Source organism: Callorhinus ursinus, unplaced genomic scaffold (genome assembly GCF_003265705.2).
Source record: "Callorhinus ursinus isolate GAN/ISIS: 27379988/994484 unplaced genomic scaffold, GSC_fseal_2.0 scaffold50, whole genome shotgun sequence".
Lineage (NCBI taxonomy): Eukaryota > Metazoa > Chordata > Mammalia > Carnivora > Otariidae > Callorhinus > Callorhinus ursinus.
The window spans coordinates 10,831,347-10,847,764 of NW_027397112.1; the positions used below are offsets into that span (position 1 = coordinate 10,831,347).

The 16,418-nt window shown below is 39.2% G+C and overlaps 1 protein-coding gene across 2 annotated transcripts in view; it reads left to right on the top strand.

Moving 5' to 3' along the window:
* NSF (N-ethylmaleimide sensitive factor, vesicle fusing ATPase) overlaps nucleotides 1–16,418 on the top strand; it is a 157,476-nt gene that overhangs the window by 29,442 nt on the left and 111,616 nt on the right. For both annotated transcript variants that reach the window (XM_025890029.2, XM_025890030.2), the window contains exons 2-4: nucleotides 8,983–9,068; nucleotides 11,581–11,680; nucleotides 14,597–14,636. In XM_025890029.2, coding sequence (XP_025745814.1) covers nucleotides 8,983–9,068; nucleotides 11,581–11,680; nucleotides 14,597–14,636 — 226 coding nt within the window. The remainder of the gene's footprint in view (nucleotides 1–8,982; nucleotides 9,069–11,580; nucleotides 11,681–14,596; nucleotides 14,637–16,418) is intronic.

Sequence of the window (16,418 nt, forward strand, 5' to 3'; positions counted from 1 at the left end):
CCTGAAGAGAGGTATCACTGATGGCCTTTCTCACACCATTCTAGACTAGCCCTGTCCAGTGGAACTTTCCACAGTGATGGCTACTAGCCACATGTGGCACTTGATAGGTGGCTAGTGCAACTGAATGGAATTTTTAATTTTAATTTTAATAGCCATATCTGTCTAGTGGTTTCTTTTTTGAACAGTGCAGTTCTAAAATGTTATTTTTTTTTTAGCAAAAATTGTCTGACAAATCGTTGAGTGAGACTTGTCAGTGGAGCTGGCTCTGGGCAAGTTCATGTTGTCCGTCCTACTTCCCTTTCCTGTGGGGGTCTGTGTGTCTCCAGAGAGATGTAACCAAGGCCTCAAGCACCGCAGAGGAAGAACCAGTGCATTCATGAGTGTTGCAGTTAGTTAGGGTAGGGGCAGTTATTTGCTAATGAGCTCTTCTAGTTAGGTACTACACTCTGTTTTTTTCTATTTATTTTACCCTTCTAAATTCTTTGGTAAATGATAAAGCATATATCTAATTAATCCAGTTCTTAAAGTGGACCTTTCGGTGGAAGTACGCTATTTAAATTCGAAAACTGTATAACATTGCCCAGAGGAGACCTGGTTAAATCCTTCCTTTTTTTTTTTTTTTTTTTTTTTTGATGAAGAGAAGCAAATTCTTTTTTTGCGCTTCAGAGGTTTTTAAGTAATGATATAATTACCTCTACTGAAGTTCCCATTAAAGATTTGTTGAGATTTTTGTTCTTTTGAGTAGCAGTGAGTTAATAATTTTTTACATTTCAAGTTAGTAGTGAAAATATTTTACAGCCTTTAGATGGTTAAATGTTCTAGATCTCAGATAACTGAACCTATTTAAAATTGCCTATCAGTGTAGTATTTTCATTTCATAATAGCTGCATGGCTGTAGTGGCTGAGTTTTTATTATTGTTTCCTAGAGGCAAGGTCAATGTTAGAAAAATTGTGGAATTTTCCCTTGGCATTACTGTGGTAAGTAAACAGCTACTATTTATAGGAATTTATATTGAATTTAATTTGATGAGAAAATGAGATACCCTGCTTGGCTTTCATAAAAACACAGATGCTTCTAGATTCCAGTAGGGAGGCCTTTTGCTCATAGCATCTGTTTTTGGTTGGCTAGCCAGATGACTTCTACAGAGTTTTTTACTTTTTTTTGAAGGACATTACCTCTTTGGCAATTTTTTTTTTGAGGATGTAGAAAAGTATTACAAATAATGTCCTGTGTCAGACAGACTGGACGGTGATACCCGCCCGCCCCCCTCCCCCCGCAGTCACCCCTGCCTCTAGTTATTCGTGCCTCTGTGTAATCCCTTCTACTTGAGTATATGGGACATGCAGCTTGCTTCTAACCAATAGATTTTGGGAAAGGCAGTGCAGTGTCATTTCCATAATTACATCATGTTACATAACACTCCAGCTTGCTAGTGGACTCAACCTACTGACTTTCCTTGATGGCTTGATGAACTAAGTGGCTATATTGGGAATGCCATGTAGCAAAGAATTGAGAATATTCTTAAGGAACTGGGGATGTTTTACAGCAAGAAGCCTGGACATTCAGTCTCACAATAGCAGTGAAATAAATTCTGCCAACAATCCTAGTGATCATTGAAGCAAGCCTCCAGATGAGAGTGCAGTCCAGCTGACTTCTTGATTATGGCCTTGTGAGACTTTAGACAACCCAGATGGGCCATGCCTAGGCTCCTGAGCCACAGAAACTGTAAGATTATAAATGTGAGGACACTACCTCTTTGACAACTAAACAAGTTTATAAATGAAAAGGTTAACCAAGCATTTTGTAAATTTTTTTATTACTTTGACTATATCAGTTTTGTGCACTTTTGAACTATTAGGTAATTTAAATCACTTCATATCACTTCCTAAGTAACCTTGAAAAGTCCTTTGTGTACATGTCCTTTGAACTGTTTATTCTGCAGTTAGATTTGTATTGATCCATAAGTTTATTTATTTAGCAGATGTTTGATGAGCACTCACTGTGTACCAAGCTCTGTACTAGTCCTGAGGAACCACACATGTAAGCAAGATACAGTCGAGTCCTTGAGAAGCTTACTGTCTTTTATGCCATGCACACATGTAAACAGACAGTAAAAATACAGTCAGGTGCTTTCTTGCATCAGTTTAGTGGGGAGGGAAAGGTCTAGAAAGGTCTTGTAGAAAAAGTAATGTCTGAGCTGAGAATTGTTGAAATGAGTAGGAGTTAGCTAAGCAAGAGACTTAGCATTAGTGGAGAGTGAAGTATATACAAGGAAGAAGCTTGTAGATGAGAGAGACCCCAGGATGGGCAGGAAACTAAAAAAGTTTGGTACACTTTTGTCAGATGGCTAGTCAGACTGACCATGGGCAAAAATACTGTCTTATTCATAAAGCAAACTTATGACCCAGACTTTATTCATCTCATGTTCTAAATAAGTGATTTCCAAACCTTTTATGAATCCCATAAGTTAAACATGTTTTGTTCATGTATCTCCAATATGTATACATATTTATTTATAAGTGACATACTAATAATTTATTTATGTAATAAATCATTTACAAAAGTGTTAAAAAGGATGAACTGAAGATGTGAAACATTCTCATTTTTATTTTATTAAAAAATACAAAGAGCAAAGTGCTACTTCATTATTCTTTAAAAATTTTGGCTTAATATTTTATGATATACCTATTTAGAGGTCTGTTTTCTAAATGCAGTTAATTTTGATACTTGGATTGTCTGCAAATCCTTCTAGTGCACATAGCCTACTTTAGGGACCACTCCTCTAAACAACTGGGATAACTGTATTGAAACTAGCCTTTTAGTTAAAAGCAAAGCAAAAAGTAATTTATTTTGCTTTATACATTTGTATTTGGAAGGCAAATTTAAGAAGAATCAGCTTTGGCTTGAGATTTAAAGAATGCGCACTTTAGTCATAAACTACATGCCATGACTACAAGGGTTATATTTCACTAACTAGGAAACCCTAGAGAATGGTGGAAGGGTTATTGGTTAAGTACGTTATATGAAGGAATGCTTTGCTAGTAGCTGTTGATCAAAAAGATTAATCGCTGCTTTGAAAAAAGTATACCCTCTAATTATCTTTGTTTGGAGATATTTGGAAGATGGTCTTTCTTAATCCTTAGGAGATGTGGCTCAGGCCACTTGGGGTCTCTTATAAAAATATTTTTTCATGATACACTTTATTAAACTTACTGAATTTACTTCATTGCATTTGAATGAGTCAAAATTCTTTTCTTCAGAAAAGATGGAAAACCAAATCAAATAAGCTTGAGTGAAAAAAAGAATTTATTGGTTCATAACCAATGTTCAGTACTTGTCTCAAGGGCTTTAACTTGGTTGTCAGATCTGTATTTGAAGGTGTCTATTTGTCTGTGTCTCTGTTACCTTTGCTTTCTCTATGATAGTTTCACTCTCTTTTAGAGCAGAAAGTCGTCCTCCATGCAGTGGTGAGGCAAGGAAGAGTGTCCTTCTTCTTCTTTTTTTTTTTTAATGACTTAGAACAATAGAAATTTATTCTCTCACAGTTCTGGAGACTAGAATTCCAAAGACAAGGTGTCAGCAGGGCCATCCTTCCTCCTCAAAGTCTAGGGGAGAATTCTCCTGCTAGCTTCCACCTTCTGGTGGATCTTGATGTTCCTAGGGTGGTGGTAACACCCCCCCCCCACTGCAATCTCTGTATTTGGCCTTTTTCCGTGTGTCTTTCCTCTGTGTCTGTGTCTCAATTCTCTCTCTCTTTTCTGTAATGAAGACACTAGTCATTGAATTTAGGGCCCAGATTAAATCCAGCATGATTTCATCTAGAGATTCTTTTTTTTTTTTAATTTTATTATGTTAATCACCATACAGTACATCATTAGTTTTTGATGAGGTGATCCACGATCCATTGTTTTCATGTAACACCCAGTGATCCATGCAGCACGTGCCCTCCTTAATACCCATCACTGGGCTAACCAATCCCCCCTCCCCCCTCCCCTCTAAAACCCTGTTTGTTTGTCCGAGTCCACAGTCTCTCATGCATGGTTCATCTCTCCCTCCGATTCCCCCCCCCATTTTTCCCTTCCTTCTCCTAGTGTCCTCCATGCTGTTCCTTATGTTCCACAAATAAGTGAAACCATAGGATAACTGACTTTCTCTGCTTGATTTATTTCATTTAGCATCATCTCCTCCAGTCCCATCCATGTTGATGTAAAAGTTGGGTATTCATCCTTTCTGATGGCTCAGTAATATTCCATTGTACATATGGACCACATCTTCTTTATCCATTCATCTGTTGAAGGCCATCTCGGCTCTTTCCAGTTTGGCTATTGCGGACATTGCTGCTATGAACATTGGGGTGCATATGACCCTTCTTTTCACTACATCTGTGTCTTTGGGGTAAATACCCAGGAGTGCAATTGCTGGGTCATAGGGTAGCTCTATTTTTAAATTTTTGAGGCACCTCCACACTGTTTCCCAAAGTGGCTGTACCAACTTGCATTCCCACCAATAGTGTAAGAGGGTTCCCCTTTCTCCACAACCTCTCCAACATTTGTTGTTTCCTTCCCTGTCCATTTTTGCCATTCTAACTGGTATAAGGTGGTATCTCAATGTGGTTTTGATTTGAATTTCCCTGATGGCTAATGATGATGAACATTTTTTCATGTGTCTGTTAGCCATTTGTATGTCGTCTTCAGAGAAGTGTCTTTTCATATCTTTTGCCCACTTTTTGACTTGATTATTTGTTATTTGGGTGTTGAGATTGAGAAGTTCTTTATAGATCTTGGATACCAGCCCTTTATCTGTAGTGTCATTTGCAAATATCTTCTCCCATTCTGTGGGTTGCCTCTTTGTTTTGTTGACTGTTTCCTTTGCTGTGCAGAAGCTTTTTATCTTGATGAAGTCCCAAAAGTTCATTTTTGCTTTTGTTTCACTAGCTTTTGGAGATGTATCTTGAAAGGAGTTGCTGTGGTCGATGTCAAAGAGAACATCCTATGTTCTCCTCTAGGATTTTGATGGATTCTTGTCTCACATTGAGGTCTTTCATCCACTTTGAGTTTATCTTTGTGAATGGTGTTAGAGAATGGTCGAGTTTCATTCTTCTGCATGTGGCTGTCCAATTTTCCCAGCACCATTTATTGAAGAGACTGTCTTTTTTCCATTGCATGTTTTTTTCTGCTTTGTCAAAGGTTATTTGACCATCGAATTGAGGGTCCATATCTGGGTTCTCAGTTCTGTTCCATTGGTCTGTATGTCTGTTTTTGTGCCAGTACCATGCTGTCTTGGTGATCACAGCTTTGTAATATAGCTTGAAATCGGGCAACATGATGCCCCCAGCTTTGTTTTTCTTTTTCAACATTTCCTTGGCGATTTGGGGTCTTTTATGATCCCATACAAATTTTAGGATTGTTTGTTCCAGCACTTTGAAAAATGTCATTGGGATTTTGATCGGGATGGCATTGAAGGTATAGATTGCTCTGGGTAGCATAGACATTTTAACAATGTTTATTCTTCCGATTCATGAGCATGGAATATTTTTCCATCTTTTTGTGTCTTCTTCAATTTCTGTCATGAGTGTTCTGTAGTTCCTAGTGTATAGATCCTTTACCTCTTTGGTTAGGTTTATTCCGAGGTATCTTACGGTTTTTGGTGCTATTGTAAATGGGATCGTTTCTCTAATTTTTCTTTCTACAGTTGCGTTGTTAGTGTATAAGAAAGCAACTGATTAAGTCGGAGGGGGAGACGAACCATGAGAGACGATGGACTCTGAAAAACAAACTGAGGTTTCTAGAGGGGAGGGGATGGGGGGATGGGTTAGCCTGGTGATGGGTATTAAAGAGGGCACGTTCTGCATGGAGCGCTGGGTGTTATGCACAAACAATGAATCATGGAACACTACATCAAAAACTAATGATGTAATGTATGGTGATTAACATAACAATAAAAAATTAAAAAAAAGAAAGTAACTGATTTCTCTGCATTGATTTTGTATCCTGCCACATTACTGAATTGCTGTATGAGTTCTAGTAATTTGGGGGTGGAGTTTTTTGGGTTTCCCACATAAAGTATCATGTCGTCTGCGAAAAGAGAGAGTTTGACTTCTTCTTTGCCAGTTTGAATACCTTTTATTTCTTTTTGTTGTCTGATTGCTGTTGCTAGGACTTCTAGTACTATGTTGAACAATAGTGGCGAGAGTGGGCATCCTTGACGTGTTCCTGATCTTAAGGGTAAGGCTCTCAGCTTTTCCCCATTGAGGATGATATTCTCCGTGGGTTTCATAGATGGATTTTATGAACTTGAGGAATGTTCCCTCTATCCCTATATTCTGAAGAGTTTTAATCAGGAAGGGATGTTGTATTTTGTCAAATGCTTTTTCTGCATCAATTGAGAGGACCTTATAGTTCTTCTCCCTCCTCTTATTAATGTGTTCTATCACACTGATTTGCAAATGTTGAACCACCCTTGCATCCTGGGGATAAATCCCACTTGGTCGTGGTGGATGATCCTTTTAATGTATTGTTGGATCCTATTAGCTAGGATTTTGTTGAGGATTTTGGAATCCATATTCATTAGGGATATCGGTCTGAAATTCTCCTTTTTGATGGGGTCTTTGCCTGGTTTGGGGATTAAGGTAATGCTGGCCTCATAGAATAAGTTTGGAAGTTTTCCTTCTGTTTCTATTTTTTGAAACAGCTTCAGTAGAATAGGTATTATTTCTTTGAATGTTTGGTAGAATTCCCCAGGGAATCCATCAGGCCCTGGACTCTTGTATTTTGGGGAGGTTTTTGATCACTGCTTCAATCTTGTTACTGGTTATTGGCCTATTCAGGTTGTCAGTTTCTTCCTGTTTCAGTCTTGGCAGCTTATAGGTTTCCAGGAAGGCCTCCATTTCATCCAGATTGCTCAGTGTATTGGCATATAGTTGTTGATAATAATTTCTAATAATTGTTCCTATTTCCTTGGTGTTAGTCGTGATCTCTCCCCTTTCATTCATAATTTTATTAATTTGGGTCCTTTCTCTTTTCTTTTGGATAAGTCTGGCCAGTGGTTTATTGATCTTATTAATTCTTTCAAAGAACCAGCTTCTAGTTTCGTTGATCTGATCTACTGTGTTTCTGGTTTCTAATTCATTGGATCTCTGCTTTAATTTTATTTATCTTATGCGTGGCTTAGGCATCGTTTGTTGCTTTTTCTCTAGTTCTTTAAGGTGTAGAGTTAGTTGGTGAATTCGGGATTTTTCTATTTTTTCGAGTGAGGCTTGGATGGCTATGTATTTCCCCCTTAGGACCGCCTTTGCAGTATCCCATAAGTTTTGGACCGATGTGTTTTCGTTCTCATTGATTTCCATGAATTGTTTAAGTTCTTTGATTTCCTGGTTGACCCAAACATTCTTGAGCAGAGTGGTCTTTAGCTTCCAAGTGTTTGAATTTCTGCCACATTTTTTCTTGTGACTGAGTTTCAGTTTTAAAGCATTGTGGTCTGAGAATATGCAGGGAATAATCTCAATCTTTTGGTATCGGTTGAGACCTGATTTGTGACCCAGTATGTGGTCTATTCTGGAGAAAGTTCCGTGTGTGCTCGAGAAGAATGAGTATTCTGTTGTTTTAGGGTGGAATGTTCTGTAAATACCTATGAGGTCCATCTGATCCAGTGTATCATTCAAAGCTCTTGTTTCCTTGTTGATTTTCTGCTTAGATGATCGTCCATTGCTGAGAGTGGAGTATTGAGGTCTCCTACAATTAATGTATTGTTATCAATATGACCCTTTATTTTGGTTAACAGTTGGCTTATGTAGATGGCTGCTCCCATGTTGGGGGCATAGATATTTACAATTGTTAGATCTTCTTGTTGGATAGACCCTTTAAGAATGATATAGTGTCCTTCTGTGTCTCTAATTACAGACTTTAGTTTAAAATCTAATTTGTCTGATAAAAGAATTGCTACCCCAGCTTTCTTTTGAGGTCTGCTGGCATGGAAGATGGATCTCCATCCCTTCACTTTCAGTCTGGATGTATCTTTAGGTTCAAAATGAGTCTCTTGTGGGCAGCATATGGATGGGTCCTGTCTTTTTGTCCAATCTGCAACCCTGTGCCGTTTTATGGCAGCATTTAGGCCATTCACGTTGAGAGTGATTATTGAAAGATATGAATTAATTGTCATCATGTTTCCTGTGAAGACGTTGTTTTTATAGATTGTCCCTGTAAATTTCTGTTGTATATCACTCTTGGGGTCTTTCTCATTTTATAGAACCCCCCTTAATATTTCTTGCAGGGCCAGCTTAGTGGTAACATATTCTTTCAGTTTCTGCCGGTCGTGGAAGCTCTATGTCTCTCCATCCATTCTAAATGAAAGCCTTGCTGGATAAAGTATTCTTGGCTGCATGTTCTTCTCATTTAGTACCCTGAATGTGTCTTGCCAGGCCTTTCTGGCTTGCCAGGAATCTGTGGATAGGTCTGATATTATTCTGATGTTTCTCCCTCTGTACGTAAGGGAAGAGTGTCTTTCTTCTAGTACATGTCTGTATAAAATCCCACGGATGAAATAGAATCTGTGGTTGCCCATGTGCGGTGATTGGCAGGCCCATGAAAGCATATGGAATGGGGAAGGAACAGTTTCCCAAAGGAAGGGTTTGCTGTTACCACAGAGGAAGGAATGCAGGGAGTCAAAAACAATAGGTATTTACTACAGGTGATGAGGAATAGAGGACAGGAGGCATAAACTATTCTTTAAGGTTATAAAAGGTGACTTAGGGGTGTCTGGGTGCTCAGTTGGTTGGGCATCTGCTTTCAGCTCAGGTCATCATCCCAGGGTCCTAGGATCGAACCCCACGTCGGGCTCCCTGCTCAGCGGGGAGCCTACTTCTCCCTCTCTTTCTGCCTCCTGCTCCGCTCCCCCTGCTTGTGCTCTCTCTTGAATAAATAAATTTTTAAAAAATCTTTTAAAAGATGACTTAATTTTATTTTCTTAATCATTGATTTTTATAGAGTATGCAAGCTGCAAGATGTCCTACAGATGAATTATCTTTAACCAACTGTGCAGTTGTGAATGAAAAGGATTTCCAGCCTGCCCAGTGAGTATCTAACTTTGTTTTCTCCTAACCTGCCAAGTGGTATTTTAGAAACTTCTAGGGAGCTCTTATATTTTAGGAAACTTGAGAATAATTTTTTAATTCCTCTTGCTGAGTTGGAAAATGGAAGAGCTGAGAGTTATGTATTTTAGTCTTCACTATGTTAAACTTTGATTAATAGGTTTTAAAAATCATACATAGCTTTTTATGTATAACTTTTATTTTCATCAACTTTCTTAGCAGAACTAAACATACGGGTTATATAAATCATACATAGCATAGTCATTAGGATTTTGGCTCTGTGGTGAGATTGAGTTTGGATGTTGGCTCTGCCAGTTACAAATTGGGTGACCGTGGGTAGGTTTTACCTACCATCTCTGTGCCTCTGTGTCCTAATCTGTGAAATGGGGATGATGATAATGTCTTCCTCAGGGTAGTTCGGCAGATTGACTTAGATAAATAAAGCGTTTAGAACAGTGCCTTGCACATTAATAAGTCCTCAATAATTATTAGCTATTTCTTTAAAGATTTTATTTATTTATTTATATGAGAGAGAGAGCAAAAGTGAGGGGTGGGTAGAGGGAGAGGGACAAGCAAACCCACCCTGAGCAGGGAGCCCGACTCGGGGCTCCATCCCAGCACCCTGAGGTCATGACCTGAGCTGAAGGCAGCTGCTTAACTGACTGAGCCACCCAGGCGCCCCAGTAAATATTAGCTATTTTGATAACTATTACTATGATAATCTAAAGGACATGAAAATTGGAAGATGCACAACAAAGTATAAGTATTTACTTATAAGTATTGTTTTGTTGTCATTTATTTTAACCGATTCACATCACCCACTGCCAGAATTTCTAAAAGCCCTACTACCAAGCTCAGTGCCACCCATATGTTTCTGAGGCTGATAGAGGTAAGGAGATAAAGTCGTCCCACCAGAAGGCAGACTGGGGAAATAAGGAACAATAAGGCAGAATTTTAACTGAGCCTTAAAAAAAAAAAAACAAAACTGTAAAATCCAGGAGTTTTACAAAGTTAGAATTACTAATTATCTGTAGTTTTCAGCTTTAGAATAAGGGGCTGCACTACATGATTGCAGTAATATTGTTTCTTGTCCTAAAAATTCTTTGATACTAAGTTGAACACAGAACTTTCTATGTATAAACTGGGACATAGATAATCAGTGTAAGAATTTGTTTATGGAAATCTCTTATATTTGTCAAATGTTCACCATACTCATGATGGAGTTACTTGAAATATAGCAGATATAAGGAACACGTGTTGTGACAAAATGATGTATATAGAAACATTAACCATTAATATTTAAAAAGTCATAGCTTTTTTTTTAAGATTTTATTTATTTATTTGAGAGAGAGAGAATGAGAGATAGAGAGCACGAGAGGGAAGAGGGTCAGAGGGAGAAGCAGACTCCCTGCTGAGCAGGGAGCCCGATGCGGGACTCGATCCCGGGACTCCAGGATCATGACCTGAGCTGAAGGCAGTCGCTTAACCAACTGAGCCACCCAGGCGCCCCAAAAGTCATAGCATTTTAAAAATAGTTTTTTAAAAAGATTTTTTTTATTTATTTGAGAGAGAGAGTGAGCTAGTGAGAGAGAACATGAGTAGGGGGAGGAGCAGAGGGAGAGGGAGAAGCAGACTCCCGGTGAGCAGGGAGCCCAACTTGGGGCTTGCTCCCAGGACCCCAGGATCATGACCTGAGCCGAAGGCAGATGCTTAACTGACTAAGTCACCCAGGAGCCCCTCTAAAAGACGATTTTAAAACAGATAGTGCTGTTGCAAAATAGAGTTTGAAGCTTTTATCACACACACAGTCCATGGCAATTTCTCGTTGTAGGAGATTATCATGAGATGACTATATTTTATCTATCATGGGTAACTTCTGAGCAGAATGAATTAGCACAAAATACTTTGAAATAATAAATATTGATATCTATATGAAAGCTGATGTGTTTTGTGACAATTTTTTATTTTTACCATCTTTTTAATTTTATAGGTTGTTACTGCTTCAACTATTGTGAGAGCCTACAGAGATTTAATGAATAGTACTAAAACTAACTTTTTTTGGACTGTTGTATCCTGGTTCTTCCATCTTTGGTTCTCCTCCCTTTATTCTATTTAAGGTGTGAAATAATTCCCAGGAGAGGAAATTCATCTAATTTTTACTTAATATCTAGGACTCTAAATCATTGTCTTCAGTTTTATGTAAACTGGAAATGTAATGGTGTTGCTATTTTGACTGGTATGTACTCTCTTGAACTTGATCCTGATTTTCCTTGATATGTGCTTGGCCCAAGGTTATGCCTGGAGGACATTTTGAATTGCTGACAGTTTTGAGAAATGAAATTTGTGGTTCTGTTCCTTCAGGACTCTCAAATACTCTGCCATGTTTCCACCTGGTACTCATCAAGCATCAGTTGTTGGAAATGAACACATGCAGTGGAATTGATGCTTTTTATTTCCTTTGACATGGAGCCCTAACTATGTTTCTGTCTTTCAGGCATGTGATTGTGAGGACCTCTCCCAACCACAGGTACACATTTACATTGAGGACCCATCCATCGGTGGTTCCAGGGAGCATTGCGTTCAGCTTACCTCAGGTAACTTAGATGCTAATTTATTGTCTTCCATTCTTTTTTTTTTTTTTTAAGATTTTATTTATTTGACAGAGAGAGATAGCGAGAGAAGGAACACAAGCAGGGGGAGTAGGAGAGGGAGAAGCAGGCTTCCCGCGGAGCAGGGAGCCCGATCCGGGGCTCGATCCCAGGACCCTGGGATCACGACCTGAGCCGAAGGCAGACGCTTAATGACTGAGCCACCCAGCCACCCCTGTTCTCTTCCATTCTTGAAAGTCCTAGAAAAATCAATTCATATAAAGCAAACCTCATCCTGGAACTGAATTGATTCATGTGGAAGAAAAACATCTAGGTATTTATATAAGGAATTTAAAGATACATTCTTTTTTTTCTTAAAGGGAGGTGGGACAGAGGGAAAGCACCCCTAAAGATACATTCTTAATTATGAGTTTTACTATGTTTGCCTTTTATTGCTTTGATTTTTTTCCTAATTTTTAAAAAAATTCTGTGGTAATATCAGTTAGCTATCAGATAAAGTCTCAAGTTATTTTAATGTTAACTCATAGGGTAACAGAAAATATATAAAAATAACATTTATAGGGGCTCCTGGGTGGCTCAGTCAGTTGAGCGTCTGCCTTCAGCTCAGGTCATGATCCCAGGATCCTGGGATCAAGTCCCGCATCAGACTCCCTGCTCGGTGGGGAGCCTGCTTCTCCCTCTCCCTCTGCCTGCTGCTTTCCCTGCTTGTGCTCGCTCTCTCTGTCAAATAAAAAAATAAAATCTTAAAAAATAAGTTTATAAAATTGACATCTAACAATAGTGATTTTTTTTTAAAGTGCAATGATGTCACGCTAATGAATATGATACGAATAGTTGCTGTCTCATATTACAATGTAACTTGCTGGGCTTCCTAAAGGGTAGAAGGATTATGTTTACATTTATGACTGTTGATGGATTCTGTGGCGGGAAAACTGCCTTGCACTGTTGCAGGCACCCAATACATACTTGAGGAGCACTGCAAGTACCAGTCTGCATCCTTTACTCCCTTATCATCTTACTTGTGCTACTTATCCCACAGTCCTCAGCAATGTAATGCAACCCCTACCTTCTGGTATGCTAATAAGCATTGATTTACTCCCCTGGAGGTTGAAGGAAAGAGATCAAACACTCTTCAGGGATCTATTGAAGGTCTCTTGAAGCCCTCAAAAATTATGGGAGATCTTTACTCACAATTCTCCTTTTCTCTATTTGGATGCCTCTTGATTATGAGGACTACTATTCTAGGTACTCTTGCATGTATTAGCTCATTTAATTCTCAAAACAACCCGTGCTCGCTTCGGCAGCACATATACTAATTCTCAAAACAACCCCATATGATAGATACTATTACTGTCATCCTTTGGGTCTGTCTTTGGGATTGAAGTACAGAACCTCATTGTGGCTGCTTTGTGACCCAAAGTCTGGACTTACCCAGCATGCTGCTAAATTTCTCATTGGCCAGAAGTGAGATGGGATATTACAGAAGAGGGCATGAAGGGCAGAGGGGAGGGAGAAGCATCCTGTGCTGAAAGAGCTACAGGGGAAAGCAAGTGTTGCACGTATTCACAGTGCAGCCTCTTCACCATCCACCTGCAAATCCGCACTGCTTGATGAGTAGACAAAATGTGGATTTTCAGCCAAAAATTATTTTTCCCACTGTTCTTTGAAGTGTTATCAGTAGTGACTAATTTTGAATCCATGCCAAGCCAGTCCTAAAATCCTGCCTAAACACAGTCTGGCCTGCCTCCATATATTCTTGCCGTTGTAACCAGTCTGGATCTGGGAGAAGCTAAAGTCTAGTTGCAAATGCCTGAAAATCCTTTGGCTAGTACAAAGAGTAATCAGGACCATCTAACAATTGGAATCGCTGCTTGGGTTTCAAGCTAGATTAGCTGACCAGCTTTAATTTAGTTTTCATGAATTGAGTGTCTTTCTTTTTGAGGTATTATAGCAAACAATATAAGTAACCATAGTACATTTAGAACACCGAAATATTATCTGAACTATGAAGGCCTTCAGGAGCAGTATACTGTGCAAAGAAGCATCCTACTCAGTGATACCAGTTTTATTGTACAAAGGCAAGCTTTGTATGTTTTCAGTTAGATGTTCAGATATAAACTATAGCATATAAGTATGTTTCCTAGGGATGCCTGGGTGGCTCAGTCAGTTAAGCAGCTGCCTTTGGCTCAGGACGTGATCCCAGGTTCTTGGGATCAAGCCCCACATCAGGCTGTCTACTCAGTGGGAGCCTGCTTCTCCCTCTCCCTGCTCCTCCCCCTGCTTGTGCTCTCTTTCTGTCAAATAAATAAATAAAATCTCTAAATAAATAAATAAATATGTTTCCTAGGGCCACTGTATAAAGTACCACAGAGTGGGTGGCTTAAATTTATTCTCTTACAGTTTGGGAGTCTAGAAGTCTGAAATCAAGGTGTCAACAGGGCCATACTCTGTCCGAAGGCCTTAGAGAAAAATCTGTTCCATGCTTAGCTTCTGGTGTTGCCAACAACCCTTGATGTTCTTTGATTGGGAGATGTGTCACTTCAGTCTCTGCCAACACCATCACATGACTTTCTCCCCATGTGTCTGTCTGTCTCTTTTCTTCTTGTAAGCACACTGGGGTCATATTGGCTTATGCCTACCCTAATTTGATAATGACCTCATCTTACCTTGATTGCATCTGCAAAGACCCTATTTCCAGATACGGTTGTATTCCCATGTGCCAGGGGCTGAGACTGCAACATGTATTTTTGTGGAACACAGTTCAACACACAACATTAAACCACATTTTGATCTTTGAATGTGTTCCTGTTACAAAAATTCATAGAAATCCCTCTTTTCCTCATTTCTCTAATTTTGATTGATTTGATTTTAAGTTTCTTTTTTTTTTCTTTTATTTTACAGCGAAAATGGGCTGGACTTTCTATTGGGCAAGAAATAGAAGGTAGGTATGTTTTTTAGCTGCCTGATGCAGATTTTCTTTATGAGTTTCTTATGGTTGTGGATATCTGTAAAATTTTCTATTACTGGTTGTCAGGCCATTAAACATTGATCCTATTTAAGTTACTGGTTAGATATATGAGAATGGAAAAGTAAATAGTTATGGTATGGTATTTACTTCTTGACTTGCTATTCTGCCTGAAAATTGCAACCTAATGGGGGAAAGAATATCCACTTATCCATAGCTCACAGAAAAGTGTACAGGGTAAATAAGTGCACAGATACTACCACTGGGAGCTCTGCGTGAAAGTGCTAAGATAGAACAGGAGTGAATGAATTGATTGGAGACTGGAAAGTCAGCCAGAGAAATCTTCTTAGGCACTGGAGTTTTGAGCATGATTATGAAGTAGGGGGAAAGCATTACATAGTGGAGATAAGGAAGAAAGACTCTTAAGATGAGAAATAATATCAATAAAAGGCATTCATATGGGAGCAAGCAAATCATAGGCAGTGCTCAGGAAGTATGTTTGCGTGATTGAAAGGATTTACCTGAAAGAGTTCTATTAAATGATGGGAGTATGCAGTTAGTGGAGGGCCTAAAAGTATATACTGGAAAGTTTGGATTTTATTCAAAGACAGTTGAAAGCTCCTGAGAATTTCTGAATTGAGCCCATCAAAATCCTGACTTTAGAAAAGATTCTGATGTCGGGTGCCTGGGTGGCTCAGTTGGTTAAGCGACTGCCTTCGGCTCAGGTCATGATCCTGGAGTCCCGGGATTGAGTCCCACATCAGGCTCCCTGCTCAGCAGGGAGTCTGCTTCTCCCTCTGACCCTCTTCCCTCTCGTGCTCTCTATCTCTCATTCTCTCTCTCTCAAATAAATAAAATCTTTAAAAAAAAAAGATTCTGATGTCAGTGTGGAGGATAGTGAGGAAAGGGGAGAATTCAGGAGTTAAAATAGCTTCGTGATCATTTGACTTGCCTAGACTTAAGTTGAATAGGACTTTGGGAAATTATGGCTATGGAAAAATTCTAAAAGTCTAAGATGTATTGGGGGCTCCTTGGTGGCACAGTTGGTTAAGTGTCTGGCTCTTGGTTTCGGCTCAGGTCGTGATCTCTGGGTCATGAGATCGAACCTGCCTTGGGCTCTGCTCTCAGTGTGGAGTTTGCTTGAGATTCTCTTTCTTCCTCTGCCCCTCCCACTTGGGCTCTCTCTCTCTCTCAAATAAATAAATCTTAAAAAGTTTAAGTTATGTTGAAGAGAAATAATTGGTATTACTTGGTGATTCCATTTTACTGTATACTGAGATATGTTTTCTTCTGTGTTTGTTTGGAAAGATAAATTATTTAAGGAAGGGTAGCAGTATTTAAGCAAATGCTATACTTTTTTTAAATTTTTATTTTGAAGATTTATTTATTTATTTTAGAAAAAGCACATGCATGCATGCAAGCAGGAGAGGGGCAGAGGGAGAAGGAGAGAGAAAAGCCTCAAGCAGACTCCCCACTGAGTGGGGAGCCTGATGTGGGGCTCAGTCTCATGACCCTGAGATCATGACCTGAGCCAAAACCAAGTGTCCACCAGGCACCCCAAATGTGCTTTTTTTAATGAAGTGTGTATCAAGTCACCATAGTTGACTTGGGAAGGGCATGGAAAGCAGCTTCTGACTTCAGGAGGAAAAAAAGACGAGGCTACTTGTGGATTATAAGCCAAGAAGCTGATAAGCAAAAACTGGCATTGTCTCTTAGGCACTGTGGCCGATTGAGAAAATGGGGTATGAATCTTCTTGT